This window comes from Brachyistius frenatus, unplaced genomic scaffold (genome assembly GCF_029030835.1).
Source record: "Brachyistius frenatus isolate BFR_SWC_R1_liver_20210118 unplaced genomic scaffold, ASM2903083v1 Contig_37, whole genome shotgun sequence".
Classification (NCBI taxonomy): domain Eukaryota; kingdom Metazoa; phylum Chordata; class Actinopteri; family Embiotocidae; genus Brachyistius; species Brachyistius frenatus.
In genome coordinates, this window is record NW_027210636.1 from 3,368,356 (window position 1) to 3,386,279 (window position 17,924).

At 45.5% G+C, this 17,924-nt stretch overlaps 1 protein-coding gene across 6 annotated transcripts in view; it reads right to left on the bottom strand.

Moving 5' to 3' along the window:
• arvcfb (ARVCF delta catenin family member b) overlaps positions 1 to 17,924 on the bottom strand; it is a 221,081-nt gene that overhangs the window by 107,751 nt on the left and 95,406 nt on the right. The window contains exon 1 of one of the 6 annotated variants that reach the window (XM_069701665.1): positions 7,795 to 8,013. The exons of the other annotated variants lie outside the window; for them this stretch is intronic. Within the exon in view, the coding sequence (XP_069557766.1) occupies positions 7,795 to 7,815 (21 nt within the window). The 5' untranslated portion in view covers positions 7,816 to 8,013. Of the gene's footprint in view, positions 1 to 7,794; positions 8,014 to 17,924 lie in introns of those variants that run through there. 6 annotated transcript variants of the gene reach the window in all.

A 17,924-nucleotide genomic window follows, 5' to 3' on the forward strand; every position in this document is an offset into this window, starting at 1 on the left:
TTCACAGCCTATTACGCATTCCAAACATATTATATATTGGGGGGCAGGAGGGGGAAGGGGGGGGGGGTGTTACGGGATGAGGTGGTATTACGGTGGAGCTGCTCCCCCCCCCCCACCACCGGCAGCCACTACGGGCCACGCATGCATACGGTAGAGGTTCATTAGACAGCTCAATAGAGCCTTGTGGAATGTGCGAAGAGGCGCATCCCTCCATTGTTCACCAGCGGCTCCTCTGGGAACGGGCTCAGCACATATCAAGAGCTGATGAGGGGGTGTGTAACAATGCCTGGCCCGTCACATGTAATGGCATACGACAGGCAGCCCAGTGCCTGCATGCCTCTATTGTAGAAACCAGCCAACTGTACTAGCAGTTGAGAATCGGTAGCTGTTAAAATGCCAGAAAACTCCTTTATCTTCTTCGGAGGTTCTGTTCTCGGTTTGGATGAACTCTTGCCACTGGTTAGCATAATGTTTGTGTGCTGGCAGTGTTTCGCGACCGGAGCCGCGGCCGCTGCAGTGAAAGCTGCTTGCATCATGGGCCGATGTGGCCCCCGAGGCCGGTTAGCTTACAGCGGTTTGGACTTTCCCCTCTTTCCTTTATCATTCTCTTTCATTTTATTCCCTGGACCCGAGCAACGAGCAGTTACAGCAACAGCAGCGCGTTGCGAAGTTCAGAGAGGCATTCTGATGAAGAGCCGGACCTCGTCAGCGCGCTTCCCCCCGCCAGCGGGTTACTAACGGCCAGTCCTCGCCTTCAAATACCCAACAGGGTTAGTGACAGAGCTCCGAATTAACGAGACGTGCGTCTAATGTGGTTAAATGGATTCTGTTTTTTCAGATATGAAGAAACAATGAGTCTCTTTCTAAAACGATTCCCATATAAACAAGTCAACAGGACCACGATTCAAATAAATCAAATGTTGACACATTGAGATTTTCTATTGTGGCTTCTGCACTGCAATTATGAGATTTTTTTTTTTTTGGGGGGGGGGGGGCTATTTGGCTGCAACTGCTGATAACTGTAATCAAGAATGAAAGTATTTGAGTGTGATGGACTCACACACCTCATATCGGTCAATATAGAACTGCACATTGGACTACAATTCTCTGGCGTAGTAACAAAATTAGTGCTAAACATATTAAATGTTTCATTAAAGTTTCGATTCGGGAAACATTCATTTTAACACAATAGGTTTGTCTGGCTGTATGTTTTCACCTGAACACTGCCAGCAGATGGGTCACATGTCATGTGATCACGTACAGCTGGTCACAGGTGTACACCTCATTAAGCCAGTCGCTGCATCAGAGGAGTAAATGTGGCAATTAGTCAAGTTGACATATATGACAAAATGATACTTTACATTTGTGTAGGTGGGAGGTTGAATTAAAAAAATAAAAAAAATATCTGTCTGCAATTCAGAAACTCAAAGACTGTGATGTCTGCGTACAGCATGAAAACCGACCGAATGTCACATGACAGCGTGACGTGAACGGTCAAGCCAGCGCTGAGAGAGCTCTACTAAAGAGCTGTCCGAGGGAATCATTAATCCCAAAAGGCAGCATGAGACAGATGGTACGAAGATGGAGGATCAATGCTCTCCTGACTGAGTCCAGCGGCCGGGGCCCAGAGGCAGGAAGTGGGCTAATCCCTCAAAAGAAAGTTGCAGACTAAACACGCAATAGAAGCTCCAGCCATCTCCTGCTCCTCCGGCCCCCGCCGGCCATGCTGCATGTACCGCCTGGTACAATGCGGCTGGCACTGGGGGGATGGCGGAGGGAGGGGAGAGGGGGGGGGGTTAAAAAGAGAAAGGGAGAAGTAGGGGAGACGTTTGTTCCTGCGTTTTTGGTTTGGTTGAGGGAAGCTTTATGAGGACTTTACTCCCCGCCCCCCGCCCCCTCCTCCTCTCAGGGCCCCTCTAAGAGGTCCCCAACTGCAGGACAGAGGGGGTGGAGCCTATATGAACTATACATAACTGTCAAAGAAGCCCCAGTTCTTTTGAAAAGGCCCCAGAACCAGACTCCTCTTAAAGGTTCTGGGAGGCTGCAGTTTTCCCAGCATAAAGCACAGCCAGAGTACAGCTCCACTGTACCGTCTTTACCGAGACCAATAGCACATATCATATCAGTGAATCCCCTGATGCTGTGTCTTGTACTGTTTACGTGTGTGCACTTGAGCGATTGTTCCCTTCCTCAAAGCGGAAATTAAATCTGTACTATCAATATTACGCAGAGACAGTTACAGTACAGTCTGGTTGTCAATTAGCGTCAAATTCAGCCTGTTATGTTTTCTATAGAACAGATGGTGGGAAACGGGAGCCCAACGTGTCATCAATCAGCGGCTTTAAGTATCACCGAGGGTCCCTATTCGCTGCTGGTGCTGCCCAGAGAAGTGTCACATCTGCAACTTAAAGTACAGTCAGTGAAGCCAGTGAAGGTGGTGACACACACACACACACACACACACACACACACACACACACACACACACACACACACACACACACACACACACACACACACACACACACACACACACACACACGCGAGTATATACACCAGAAAATTGCCTTGCGTTGCGTGGGTTGACATGAAAGCAGATCGTGTCATTACTAAGAAGGATCCCATTGTTGCTATTATGTAATCACATCACTCCACTTAAACGATATGAAATTATCGTGTAAATATTGCCACAATAATAATTACGGCCTTGATGTGGCCGCAAGCACAACTTTATTTAAAGCGTGATGAGCTCCATCCCCCCGGGTTTCTGGTCAGCCTCTGCTGTCACACTGCGAGTACGGAGCCTCTTCTTGCTTTCTCCGAGGCGAGTGGCTTCCTTATCTACCTGATCGAAAACATGTGCTCTTGTTGCTGGCTTCCAGAAGCACAGATAGGAAGGTGTTTATTGGACACAGTCAGGGAAACCACGAATCCCGCTCCCTTATAAACAGGGCTCCCCTGTCCGTAGCCTGCAGACAAACACGGAGTAAATAAGCCGGGGATCCAATTGATGTTCCTCTGTAGCCTCCAGTGTGTGTTTGTGTGCACTTGTGTGTTAAAGGGAGAGTGGACTGGTATTGTGTTTACACTTCACCTTTGCAGGATGTACCATATTTGGCTGCAGGTAAAGCAACAAAAAAAAAATACTGTGCAGACTGTATATAAAAGTGGACGTTGCTTCTGGGTCTGAAAAATGAGGCCGGTGAGGAAGTGCCTTCAGCTGCGATACCACCGAGTGCCACTACATAGACTCCTATTCAAATAGTCCCGGAAGATTTTAAGTCAATCAAATTTCTCAGTGAGTTATCTCGGTTTTGTAAGCCAAAGTCTGGTTTAGTTTTCTGGCGGTCCATCTGAAAATAATCCCGTCATTAATTAAAAAATAAGCTCCAAAAAGACGTGTTTTTGGGGGGGGGGGGGGGGGGGGGCGTGTCTGTTTGATTGACAGACCTGTGGTGCAGTCAGGTTACGAATATCAGTGGGCGGGACGTAGTATCGTCGGGTTTCCAATCCGATCGAGTCAGATCCACCGCTCGCTTCCCTTCCAGCTCGTCCAAATATGGTCACTTCCTGCTCCAAACTGTTCCGACGTAGCAACAATACGAGACTCGAGGTTTCATAACGCCCGTTAACAAACCGACGGGTGCCGTCAAACAGTCGTCAACAGGTGAGTTGAAAGCAATTGAACAACAAGTAACCCATAGAAACACATGGCATGAAATGTATACTGTGTTTGCATGCAGGCAATCTGCACCCGTTTTCATAACAGGCACACTGAAGTGCTGAATAGGTCAAAAAGAAAACAACAACAACAACAACAACAGCAACAAGATAATAAGCTGCCATCTCAACGAGGCACCGCTTCTCCTCCACCATGCCATTCCCAAAGATAGCGGTACAAAGGCATCCATCTCCTGCACACACCCCCTCCTCCCCACCTCCCTCCTCCTCCTCCTCCTCTCCAGCCTTCCAATTTACTGCCACTCACCTTTTTTTAATTCCATCAGCGTGATGATGAAAGCTGAGCGAGCATTATGGTTCTCGCCAGTGGTCAGACAGTGAGTGAGCGAGCGCGGGCCCGCATCGGTCACGCTGTCAGCCGAGCCAAATGGGTTAGGACACATAGAAGGGGGAAGCCAAGGCGGAGGCAGAGGGGGGGGGGTGGGAGGTGGGGTGCGGTGCCAAGGGGCTGAGTGAGTGGCACAGACCCCTGGACCTACACAGAACACCAAACGCAGGGTAAACACTGGAAAAACGCGAGGGCATGTTCATTTGACACGGAGCGACAACACACGCTGTTCTATCTATAGTGGCGTGTAATTCTCGCAGGGGTCAAATAGCATTTGCACATAATTCTCCGTGTTTGTTTTAACCCACTCGGCGGACCAGATGTCTGCTATAGTGTTACATCGGGGAGGTTCAGACAAAGTAGACCTATCGCTATCCTCTGGCAACTGTGCCGCAGATTTAGATCATTCTTTTCATTCATTTTCATTTCATTATTTCGATATGAAGAATTAGAGAACTAATCAACACAAAACGGATCAATTTCAATTATACAAGCCAGAGAAAAATCTGCAAATCCTCACATTTCGGACTCTGTGACGTGCCAAAGCTTGGCGTGCTTTCTTCAATGTGGATACTGGCAAAATATCTCAAGCCAACTGAGGTAACGAAACACTGGATATTGAGAATGACAAGTTATACAAATTTCTATCAAGCAAAATAAAGCTTTTTTTTTTTTTTTTTTTTGCCAAAAATGTATCATGTTTGGTATTTGAAGCCAGTTAAATGTGCCAAAGAAAAAAAAGTGCAAACTGTTCCACTGTGCTCTTTCGCTGGATGGAGGAACATATACAGCACACGATGCGGTTGCCACGTAGGTGTGCTTATCGTGCGGAAGTACATATACGGTGTCGGCTTTCCCCTTGTAAATTAAGGTTCGGGTTATTTAAAACCAAAAACAGGCACCCATTGACAGAAGTAAGTGGCGTGTGGGCGGGGTGGCAGATACTGTGACATGTGGAGCCATGGGAGCGGTATGGGAACCACGGGGAGTATGCTCCAGTATGGACAGGCTGCGTTGACGAGAAGGCCATCTGCTATCGGCAGTCGCGCCACCATATGATCGAACCTCCTCCAAGACCGTCTCGCCTTCAAAAACACAACAGCACTCATGACCCCCCCCCCCCCCCGCTCCCCAACACCCATAAACCCACTTCCTGCACTCAACAGCGTCGCATTGACGGACCGTATTGTCCGTATGTTTCCGGTCATTGGCATTATTCCTGCATGACCTCCGCTCCTTCACACAATGCTGCTCCTCATGCTCTACATGTCTTCAAATATTGATCTACGCCGCATCCTCCGCACTCACAAAAGGGGAGCCTTAAGTGGCGAGGAGGGGAGGAGGAGGAGGGGAGGGGGGGGGGGGGGGGACAGGGACTTTTCGAGCCCGTCATGCAAAAACACCCCCGCGGGAAGAAGTCTGACAGCTTTTTAATTTCAGTAAGGAATCAAACAGCATCGTAGAGGGGGCGGGGGGGCGGTGGGTGGCGCTCGGCTGCTGCATCTGAAACCCCCGCTTGCTGTCAGGAATCTGGCAGTAACCCGCAGTCTGAAGACAAGACCTTCTTTAGTCTCTGGCTGATTCTCTGATGAGTTATTTTGTTATTCAGACGGGTCCTTCTAGCTCGCGGAGAAAAAGTGAAGTCAGGTTTTTGATAGACCCTGGCAAGACGATGACTACTGGATTATTCATCGTGTTTTCTTTTCTCCTTCACGACAAATCTGTTCCTCTATTTTTCATGAGCTGCTGACGCTACGGCCTCTGCAGCTAAATTTGGAGGATTTGGGCGCTACCCTGCTGGTGTAGTTGTAAAATGAAGGTCAGTTTATATTTAACTCAGACGAGGTCTGGTGGAGACTCCCCCACTAATTGTGGCCCATGCAGTAATCTCCAGTGGACTCAAACTCATCTACTGTAAGCTCTGCTGCGGCATTAAGATGAGGTCAAGGCAGAGCAGCATCCCTCCCAGTTTCTCTTGAATATCGCAATTGATTTCAAGCCACCGGACATCTTAAGGGACATACGTAGTACTGCGGAGAGCATCACTGCTGAAAGAGGCGCCGGGAAGGATTCAAATGACGACGTTCAATACGGGTCTTAAAGGCAAGAAGCAGGACGTGGACACCGACACCCGTCCCTTTATGGCTTAGGTGGGATTTTGACACACTTGCAGCGCGGCCCGAGCAGGTGCTCCCGAGCTGAGGAATGTCCATCTGAGTTGAAAAGGTCGCGCCACGATGCCGGCCCGGCCCAAAGCATGCCAACCGTGTCGGTCTCACGGGGGTCACGGACACAGGAGGGGGCGAGGGGCGGGGGGCACCTCGCCGCCGACCCGTTTTGGGATGCATTCGGTGGGGGACTCGGGTTGGTTGACACGCATTGCATCTCGTTCTCATCGCACCAGAGCCGGGATTCCTACAGGCAACTTTTGCCCTGCTTTTTGCCCCGTCGCCTCGCACTCGTGAGCACACTGGAGCGCAGCTTTCAAACGCTATCAAAAAAGAAGAAAGAGTCTGCCAGAGAGAAAAACTCGCTAGTTGCATAAGGCTCCTCCAGTTATCGGGTCGCACTCATCCACAGGGGGGGCCACTGTTAACGTATTATCATCAGAGCAACGTGGAGAGTTGACAGACTGTTTTTGTCTGCCAGACAGGGGTTTGGTAACTCCACCCCCTCTCAGCCCGGTGGAGGAGAACAGCGCTGATGAGAAGTTGACCTTATTCAATCAAATGGTTGTTGGTTTTTTTTTTCCCCTCCTCCACTTTCTTTTTCTTTCTTTCTTTTTGGACATCTGTCTTCCCAATTTTTTTGTATTTTTTTTTTTTTTTTGTGCATTTCAACGCTGCCAAGCTTGGCGGGGGAAAAGAGCGTTGTGATGGTGTAGGCTGCCTGTGGATGGGCTTCAAACACAGGGAACACTTCCAATAATGCATGCACATCATGCCCTGGTACGCTCACACCCACACACACACAGTAACGCACACGCAAGAGCTAACAAAAGCACATTCCTGCGGTATCTGTGCAAGTGAAAGACAAAAAGAGTTTAATGCCATGTCTCTCACACTATTGGCACTGCAGCCCGTGGGCTGTAAATCCCGAGGCTCCCGGGCTCATTCACAGCCTCGCAGGCGATGATCAGGGACAAACTTTCAATACTTCACCGCTTGTCCCCTTGATCACATCAGTAATTCTATATGTGGCAATGACACATCCGAGCCCATGAATGTGTCAGGAAAGTCATAACTCACAGCATTGCATGCAAGCAAGGCATGTGCCCCCCCCCAAAACACACACACACACACACACACACACACACACACACACACACACACATAGGAGCACCACCGCATATCTCATGGTAATGACTGGTTACAGAGTGAAATAGTCACTAAGTGGTGTACTCCCGATGTTATGCTCCAACCTGTACACATACATGTATAACACATCCGTACACACGGACTACATGTATGCACTCACATCGCGCGCGCGCGCGCGCGCTATCCTCCTGAAGGACATGGATAATAATCTGTCAATCTCCGCTTTTCATATATCAAACTGAGTGACAAACAGCCGCATAAAAGCCACAAAGAGTGATGATTAAAATAAGAAGTGTGCAACACAACACAAACAACGAGGAATCAATTAGCAGCAGGAGGAAGACAAGAAGAGTCGAGAAGAGGCTGAAGATACGATGAGAGGAGACCGGCAGGCACAGCAACACGAACCTGTTTCACTTCAGCAGGCATGGTCCAAAATCCCGAAAAATAAAAACCTCCCGGGGAAACGTGTGACAGCTATTTCCTCCTCTCGGAAAAAGTTCTCCTTTCCCTCCTCTCCTCCGCTCGTCTCCTCACGTTTTTCCTTGTTTATTTACGTTGAGTTTTCCCCCCCCAACTGTGAGCGCAGAGGCAGCAGCTCAGACGCAGGCAGCCATCCTCTTACTCGGCTACGTCGAGCCAGCCACGGTTAGCGAGGGGGACACAGGAAGTGTGGCGGTGCGCCTTTCAAAATAAAAGTGCGACGCGCGATCGTGGAGGAAAGCTTGACGGGTGGGTTGGACATACAGTATATCCTTAGGTATGCCAGCCACTACAAAACAACGTACACATTTGACTTCTTCCGGTTCAGGAGACGAAGTGGTTACGAGAGAAATGGTCCAATAAGATGTGAAAGGTGCTGTTACTCAATTCAAATCACTTCAACAATGTTCAGCAAGCAAAACGAAAAAACACAGCCGCCTGCCGAGCTGCTTCCTAATAATAAGTAGTAGCCACTATTTTTTTAGTAGCAAGCAGTAAATCCTGTGTAGCATCTATATATTTATATAAAAATTTAAAAAAACAGCCATGATAAAAAAAAAAGTAAGTCAGCAGGCTGGCTCCTTGTAATATCACCCCGACCTCAAGAGGCGATAGTGAGTCACTGTTGAGCCCCAGTTAAGTAGTAGTTAGCTTTTTCTAATAACTGATAATCATAAAGTCAGATTGTATAGACCCAGCAGTGGACTGACTTTTAAAAAAAATGACTTAAATAATGAAAGTTTAAAGTGGTATTGCAAGACGGGACCTAAATCTTACACAGTAAACCTTTAAACATATCTTTAACATCAACAGTTACAGTTTAGATTTCTTTGCTTGTGCCCATAAAACTCCAAAGTAATCGGACCACTTTACAGGACGTCTTTTCGGAAGCGTGTATTAGAGGTTTTAGTAAATGTGAACTTCTGAATATCAAAAATAAAATCAGGATTATATCCCCAAAAAAATTATTATTGGTATATAAATTCTACAAAACAGCAAAAATAATAAATTTTCTGTTGGTCTTATTACAGAAGTAGGTGTGTTTTAACTGTAATGTCATTTCTTCAGTCCAAATATTTTGCTGTACTAGACAGATCGCATTTCCTTCGGAGGACTTCGACATGAACGCCAAACACATTAAGAAGTATTTGGATTCGTGACCAAACGGTGACCGTATATCTGATTATTTCCAGCAGGAAGTTTGTAGTATTTTTATTTGGCAGCAGAATGACTGACAAATATTTTTGGCGGAAACGGTAATGCTTTTACTTTGAAAGCAAAATCACATTACATCCAGTGTAATTGTGGCTATCCGAGTCTGGTTTGACACAGCTGAAAGAAGGACCTTGCTGTCTCTGTAGCAGAGATGCTGTATGTATGTACTGAACGGTGGGAGATAGAAGAAGAGAAGAGGAAAGGATCGTCCCTCTGTAACGCAAGCGGCACCTCAAGGGGAGGAAAGGAGCTCAACCTGAACAAACACACACTCGCTCAACAAAAAAAGTTAGGCCAAGGAGAGAACAAAACCCCTCCAGGGCTGAGAGAATGAGAGTGGGGGTGTTAATAGAGAGGAGGGTTCCCAGACTGGATATGTCGCCCTCTCTCTCTCTCCTCCGTCTCTCATTGGGTCTATATGGCTCTCACTCTATCTCTGGCATCTCTTTGGGGTGGGACCAGCTCCCTCTATGCACTCCAGCTGCGCCTGTCTGTCAACCCGTCGACCCCTCCCCCTTGTTGGCATAGACAGAGAGATGGAGGAGGAGGAGGAGGAGGAGGAGGAGGAAGGGAGGGGAGGAGGTGATGGGGGGGCGGACAGGGGCTCACACACAAAACAAAAGTTGTCGCTATTGAAGCGAAGGCACCCCATACTCTGCAAATTTTTGCACCCTACACACACACACACACACACACACACACACACACACACACACACACACACACACACACACACACACACACACACACACACACACACACAGAGCTCCTTTTCTCCTGCTCTTTGTGCCATTCCTCTCACTGCACTTGATATAAGGGAGGGGTTGGGACGTACGTGAAAGAATTCACATTCAAATATCTATGACTGTGACCAAGACCGAGCAGGAATGTTAATCTAATAACGTAGATGGAAGCCTTGCTAAGAACAACTTTGAGAGGAATCTGAAAAGACAAGGAGAGAAAGAGAGAGAGAGAGTGAGAGAGAGAGAGGAAAAGGATGACTGGACTAAAAGAAGGGGGAAAAAAAAAAAAAAAGGGAGGATGGAGAAATCCCAAATGGAGGGGAAATGGCTGAGGTTTTGCATTCCAGCAGCTTGGCAGTGCTATTTCATGTCCCACAATGTTACTGCTCCATTTGTTCTTAATGAAAGACCTGGCCCACCATGCACCATTACATTTAACTCTATTTACTCTCAACAATAACCTCCAGCCAACCAACGTTACCCTGAAAAAGGTGGTTTTCAGAAACAAGTTTGGTAACTTCAGTTGCAGAGCGTTCCTTTCTCCGACGTGATTTGCGATATCACATTTCCGTTTAAGCCATTTAAGCACCGAGCGAGTTTCATAACCCTGTTTAAAAATCCATTAAGTGCTGTGGAATACTCATGAGAGCAGATCAGAGAAGAAGCATTAGTCTTTACTTTCTCTATAAAAAAAAAAACGCATGTGCTTTATTTTATCTTTTATTTTTTTATGTTGTGTTTATTGATTTGAGGAACATTTGCCAAATGTCTGTGCCATCCAGATTTAAGAGACCGTCCTCCTTCCAGAAACAAGCGCGTCGGCCTTTTCGTGCAATGCAGCTTTTTGCGACGCGCAGTCATAAGCAACTTCTAGTGGTCTTACAAACAACGGCAAGCTGGTGTCTTGACCTTTGACCTTTTGGTGGCATGCCTTGTGTTAAAATTACATGCCGGGACGCCAATGGAAGGTCAATTAGGATCCTTTGTCGTGGCAGCAACACAAACGTCAGCCGGAGATGTGACGCAGTTCAGAAGACGTCTTCATACTGAGGTTTTTCTTGTTAGGAGGAGGCAGATTCGGTGGTTAGATACACGAGCAGACCGAGGTGCAGGAGACCGCTGTTCATTTCTCGTTTGCAACCCACGATTCTGTAAAGCTCTTTCAAAAACACATTTTCTGTTGCCATGACAATGAAGGCTGCATAACTTTTAGGAAGTAGCAACTTTGTTCTACTTCTGGATTTAGCATGGTAGCATGTTAACATTTGCCAATTAGGACTGAACACATAGTTCAGCTAAGGCTGATGGGAATGTGATTAATGCCTATTGGTTAGTTGTAAATTGAAATTTTGAGCTGATCACAGCACTAAAAGTTGTTGCAATTCATCCCGACATTTGAACACGAGTGTTTGTACCAGTTTGCACTCCAATTTTACTTGAGAGTCAGTGAGGGCATCAGCAAAATCAGGAGAATTTATCACCCGGGGACCATGAATGTACCGAATTTTGAGCTTTCATGTCAAGATATTTGTCTGGCTTAATCAAAACGTTGACCTGCTGATCAGTACTGCTGATTCGAGTCAGTAGGATTCATCCTCTTGGGATCATCAATGTCTCGACAAAATTGAATGCGAATCCGTCCAACAGAGGTTAAGACATTTCAGTCTTGGCTAAACTTGGAGACCAACTGACTGACCAACGGATATTTCCGTCTCTAGACTCATACTGTACCATTCTTTTCCAGCACTCGTGTACAGAGAGGACAGGCTGTGTAAACTAAATATCTAAAAAAATATCTAAATATCTAAAAAAATCCTACAGTATATTCACCATTTCATTTACAAATAGATCCCAGAATGTGTTCAACATCAGAGGCTGGTGATGCATAGTGTTTCAGGGACTATCTGCTACTATCAGAGAGAAAAAGCTATATTCTCTTGAGTCCAGCCAACCCACACCCGGTCAGGGCTTGTAAAATAAATGTACAAGGTGTATGAATAATCCACGAGTTGTAATCAAAGCTCCTGAAGCCAGCTTTAGTCTGTCAAGACGCACGGTGTGAAACAGATGGTAGAAAGGTTAATGTTCGGCAACAAGGCGCGCTTTGACAGCCAGACACCTCCAATGAAGCTACATCTGTTAGAATCATGTTTTTCACTTCCATGCATGATGGCAGATGCAGAGAAAAACAGAAAAATGGAGGAGAAACAGCAGATGCAGTGCAGAAAGTAGACTGGAGGTAGGAGCGGCTAGAAAATGCACGTGGTGCTTCAGTGCAAAAAATGTTTTTATAATCTTCGGTTTCAAAGGAGACTTTAATGGCATTTAATTTTGAAACCTTTTACCCTGTGCCAAGAATACCTAGCTTGGGAAACAGTACTTTACTGTTAAACATTATTAAAGAGGTGAGTCCAACCAAATCTCCGCCTACACACAAAGCAGATCCTCAAAAATGCATAAACAGTGATTTTAGAGATAATACCGAGTTTGCTGCTCTGCGTTCTTGAGGACAATGTTGGAGCCTGGGTGACAAAAATCATGTATATGTGAGAGTCTACAGGGCAAGACGATTTGCTCTGCTACAGGCTGACTACTGTTTATTCCAACAATGCCACAGCTTGCAAAAAAACCCTTATCTAATGACTTTTACTATCATGTTTTTATTTTCCCCTTGAAAAATGGCGAGTCAGCGATGCACAGGATTAGAGTCCAATCTATTGGGGGGCTTTTGTCTTGCAAAAAGGCAATTTTCCCTTCATTTAGGGAAATAAAGCTCTTTTTAAATGACATCACTTCAGATCAAAAGGTTCTATTTTCTGTTTTTATGTCGCAATACTATAATTGCACGGCAAGATTTGTAATACGACTATAACAGGATTAGGATTCTGCTTGTTTTCTGTCTTGTCATGCATAATTGGGACACTGAATGGGGCACAAACAACAGAATCTGAAACAGTCTGAGGCTGACATGCTGCAAATCATTAACTGCTACGCCCCAAAAGATTTTTCCTCTCACCTTCATTATAGCTAAACATACCTTTTTTTTAAATTATTTTTTTATCTGTAATGGAGCTTTCTAATGGCAGTTCAAGGGTATGTCTAATATCACCCAATATCGTGAAATAGTCACGCTTTGGCCTATCTAGGCAACAATTACAAGTTTTCCTGTAATGGACGGAAATTAAACCTACTGCATACGTAAGGCCATGTGAGTTACAGGAAAATACTTCCTAATACTGCCAAATATTGTCATTTGATAACTCTGTTGTGGAACCTTGGTCACATGATCCCACATCACATGACATTTAAGCGTGTTTAAGTTTCACGCTGTCAAAATGTGTAACTCCCGCCCAGACAGGACAAAACGTGGATATTTCACATTTTACTGTAGTGGACCGGCGTGCATATTTCACGCTTTGTCGTTGTGGCCCGGCGTGTCTATTTCACGTTTTGCTGTAGTGGACCAGCTTGTCTATTTCACGTTTTGCCGTGATACTGTGTTGTCTAATAATGATAACAGCCAATCATCTGTCCAATGTGGTCGAATGTACAGCCATATTTTATAAGAAATTCTTCTCTCTTTTGAAATTTTGAGATTTCTTATGACAGATGGGTGAGATTAATTGTAGGTGGAAAAACGTAAAGTTTTCGATGCATCAGAACATGTTTTTCATGTTGGCAGCTTTTTTTCAGCCTTTGCGTCTGATGATCGGCTTCTCGAGAATTCTCTGAGATGAGTCACGTTTCTTGGAAATTAACAGATGAAAGTGTTAAATCTGTAATTGTAATTTGTCTGAAGAATGTTGAAGTTCAAATGAGATTTTAGTTTTTCCACAAATGTAATGAGTGTTCAGTTCAGCGCAGAGTGATCAGTTCAAATGAGGCCCTTGGAGCAGGAGGGCCGACAAGAGCGGTGCCCATATTTTTTACACATTCCTGCGCTTTCCATCAGCCTCGGCACTCCAGAGTCACTCTCAGACACTCTGCGTGAGACAGTTTCTATACTCACATATATTTCTTCTGCACATCATCCTCCTCAAATGCACCAACATGTAAAGGATGGCCATACAGCCGGGCTCCAGTTTAAGACAAACTATGTGATTTGGGGATTTTGTGTGTGCGTGCGTGCGTGCGTGCGTGCGTGCGTGCGTGCGTGCGTGCGTGCGTGCGTGCGTGCGTGCGTGCGTGCGTGCGTGCGTGCGTGTGTGTGTGTGTGTGTGTGTGTGTGTGTGTGCGTGTGTGATGCAAAACAGCAAAGGTTTGCAAATTCCAGCCACTGTGATGTCCAGTCTTTTCACAGTCTGTCCAGATGTGTTGAGCGCCTCGGCCCGAGGCGATGCCAGAACTCATTAAGTCAGTCAGCCGGAGTGCAAAGTCAATTGGTGGTTCTGACTTTATGGTTATAATCTGACGGTATAAGAACTGAAGTGTGGACTACTGCTGCTACACATACACTCCTCCTCTTGCAAAAAAATTCACATGATGATAATGCACACAGGTGGAAGAGCGGAGATTTATTTCGGGAACCAGCAAATACCAATCTGTTGCCCTTAAATAGAGCTGAGATTTTAGGCTAATTCAGATAACCAGCTGAGAGTTGAGGTTGCTCCTTCTCAGTGGATTCATCTGCTATTTATTTTGGGAGAGGATTTTTTATTTTTGTGTTTTTTGCACGAGTTGATTTGTCTGCCCTAGCTGTGTTTTTAAATGCAGAGTTTAAATGCGACTCTGGCACCCAAACAAATATCGAAATACTTTTTTTTTTTTTTTTAAATTAATAGTAGCTCCTCAGGCCAATTTACATGATTGTATGGATTTGCAGAGTGGCAGTAATGCGAGGGATACCGATTTTCAGTCTACACTGTCGAGGCTGAAACTCTGATTTGTTTTATTTGGCAATGGACCTGAATATTCCCATTGTAGTAACCTTTAATAAAGAACACAAGGGGTGAAATTGAAATGTTTACCTTACAGTCCCTTCAGCCATTAAGGCCATTTGTAGTCTTAAGCAGTGCTCTATCCAATGACGTGTCAATTTACTCCTGCAAGCTTCCCCAAAAACAAGGCCCAGTGTTGCTTCTGTTCCTTATTTGATCACCATTTACATGCTTGTAAGTCATGTCGTAAAAATGTCACATCGGTATATTGAACTCACGGGGATAATTAAATCAAGGCTTTTAAGAACAACTCTAAAAGTTCGAAGACTGTTTTCAATTTTGTTCTCCTCGGTTGAAGGGGGTCAACGCCAAAGCCTTGTTTAGTTACCCTGCTGGACACTGAGGAGGGTGAGGTCACATTCCTCAGGTGGCACCGGGGTCTTGCGAAGGAGAGGGGCTTTATTTTTAACACATGGGCGATAGTTTAGTCTCTGAATTTAACAGCCAAGCCCAGCAGTTTGTTTAGACTGCCATGTTCATCTTCAAACACGCAACGTCCGCGTTGTCCAGAACTTTCAGACCGAGGCAGTGCCCTTCAAAGAGATTTAACCTGTCTGTTCACCTACACAGAGAGGGTGTGTGGCAAAGGAAATGGAAGCAGTTGTTCAGATACCCCCTCTTAGTGCTTTTAGTGAGCATAATGGTTTAATGGATTGTGATCAAATGGCAGGGAGGTGCACCAGGACAGGCATTAAGTCCACCAAAGTTGGGGCTGATTTGAAGGATGAAGGTTTGAGCCGCCCCAGAGGAATATAAATAGCTCGCGGTACAAAAGGCTTTTCCCCTCCCCCCCTTCAAACCTTTCTCTCTCTCTCTCTCTCTCTCTCTCTCTCTCTCTCTCTCTCTCTCTCTCTCTCTCTCCCTCTCTCCCTCCCTGTTCAGCTGAACAAGAGGAATAAGCACAACCCCAACCTTGAGTAAAAATGCCTGTCCTTCCATGTCAGACCCTGTACCGAGATGAGAAGCAGAATGGACTGACCCGCCCACCCTGAGCGGTTAGGACTGTGATTCATGGGCCACTGCCTCGAACTTGACTCTTAATGTTGAAGTGGGGTGAATAAAAGATTATCTAGAACACTAATGGAACATGCACTCTGCATTTTTAGCTTAGGAATATAATGGGAAGAAGTCTCTCTTCTCTAAATGTACGATACATTTATTGGCTAAAGAATCCTTTTGACAGCAGTTCTGAGATTTTTTTGAAACACGACTGTTCATACCAATTAAAATTTTATGGGAATCCATCTAATAGATGTTATTTTAGTTGGCACAAAAGACCCAGCAGCTTTCAAACAAGCTGACATTGCCATCCCTTGAGCCAAGCTGCTATCAGGGCGAAAAGTGACAACCCACCCAGTGGTTCGTGAGCTGCCGTTTTGAAGCCAGGAGTCTGGTTTCTGGCTGTCACCATCTTGTTTTTTTGGAAGCAGAGGTGAAAACATTTGGAGCTAAGGAGCTGACTGAGAACCTGACTGCACCCCAGGCATGTCAATCAAACCAGGCATGTCCCCAAACACACATCACTTCACCATCAATGTTAGTATTATTATTGACTTTTTTATTATGACAGCTTTTATCTTTTTAATGTATTTCACTGTCCTCATTTCAATTCTTGTTTTTTGTTTCTAGTTCTTATTTCACTCTATTTTACCACTCTTATCTTCTACATTTCTATTATCTCTATGATCTTGCGCGCATTGGTCTCAAAGTGTTTTTTTTTTTTAAATTGTCTTTTTTCCTTTCAATTTGTTTTTAATTTTGTCTTTAAATGGTGCTATTTATTTATATTTGCCTGTCAATAATCTGTTAAGCACTTTGAACTGCACAGAAAATGTACATAGCCGCTAGATAAATAAAGTTTGTTTGGTTGATTGATTGATCAACGCTTGCGGGGGAAAAGAAAATTGACTTAGTATTTTATGAGAGAAGTTGGTGCTTTTTGGAGTCTGAGTTTTTTTGGAGCCAGTCCCTTGCAGCCCTGAGTTTTATTGCACTTTAAGGCACTACTGCATTGGCTTCCCCTTTCAGACCCAGAGACCACGTTGATTTTTATATACAGTCTGTGGCTAAAACTCATGGCAACATTTTACAGGGACGGCACATTTGGGAACCACAACTTTTGGTGTTAACAAGCTGCAAAGAGAAGTTTACTGGAACATCTACCCTTCTACATGTACAAGATTACAGCTGCAAAAATTTGTCTAATTTCCGTCTGCCTCTTATGATTATTCCAAGGTATGATCAGAAACTTTTGCAGGTAAAGATATACAGTAGACTGAGTAACCTTTAAACTGCGGCGAGACATGATTAGGTGGTCCATACAGAACCGTGGTGAACAAGCAGCAACACTATTAGAATCTTAATGTGAGTTTTTCTGCAGGCTGCTCCATAATGAGAGGAGAGTGTTGTAGGAGGGATACGGGAACAGTGTGATATACAAAAATAAACAAAGGAGGCACTTTCACACCAAGGTAATTAGGGTGTTTATGGGAGGCAAGGTTCTTGATGCAGCAGACAGGGGAAGATCGAGGAGGGGAGGGGTAAACTAAGGCTCATTGTTAGGCAGGTGATTTACGAGGGGACAGGGGCTCCCTGGGCCCTGCCAGTGGAAGGATAGATCTTCTGTCGCTATAGCACCCTCAGCCCCTTTGTATCCATTGTGCCTCGACAGGGCTGGGGGGCTGCGGGTTTCGAGGATGAAAGTGGGTGGAGGGAGTTCAGGAGCGATTGTTGGTTGAGTGCTGCGGTGCCATCGCAAGGCCGGGGTCTGTACATCTTCAGCAGAGACAGCAGCACAGATCAAAGGCTGCACTGTTCCCTCTCTCTAAAGCTCACAAGCCTTTGAAAACTTCCCACAACATTTGCACAAAGGGATGATATGCCTCGGCAACGCTAGAGGACCACTGAATATAGCGTCTGAATACCAAACACCAGCATTTTATGACATTCACAGTGCGAGAAATTATCCCCAAGTTTCCTTTTCAATGAAGCCGAGTGACTGTACGAGATGGGATCTGCGCGTGTGCTTGGGCAGCAGCCGTGGGTAGATAGATTAGCCGTCTGGTGTATATGAAATGAGGTCACCTTCTCCCTCAGTTCCAGACAGACGTGGTCGTCTGAGTGCCGTCTGCCTTTCTCGACACATAGAGCTGTCACAATG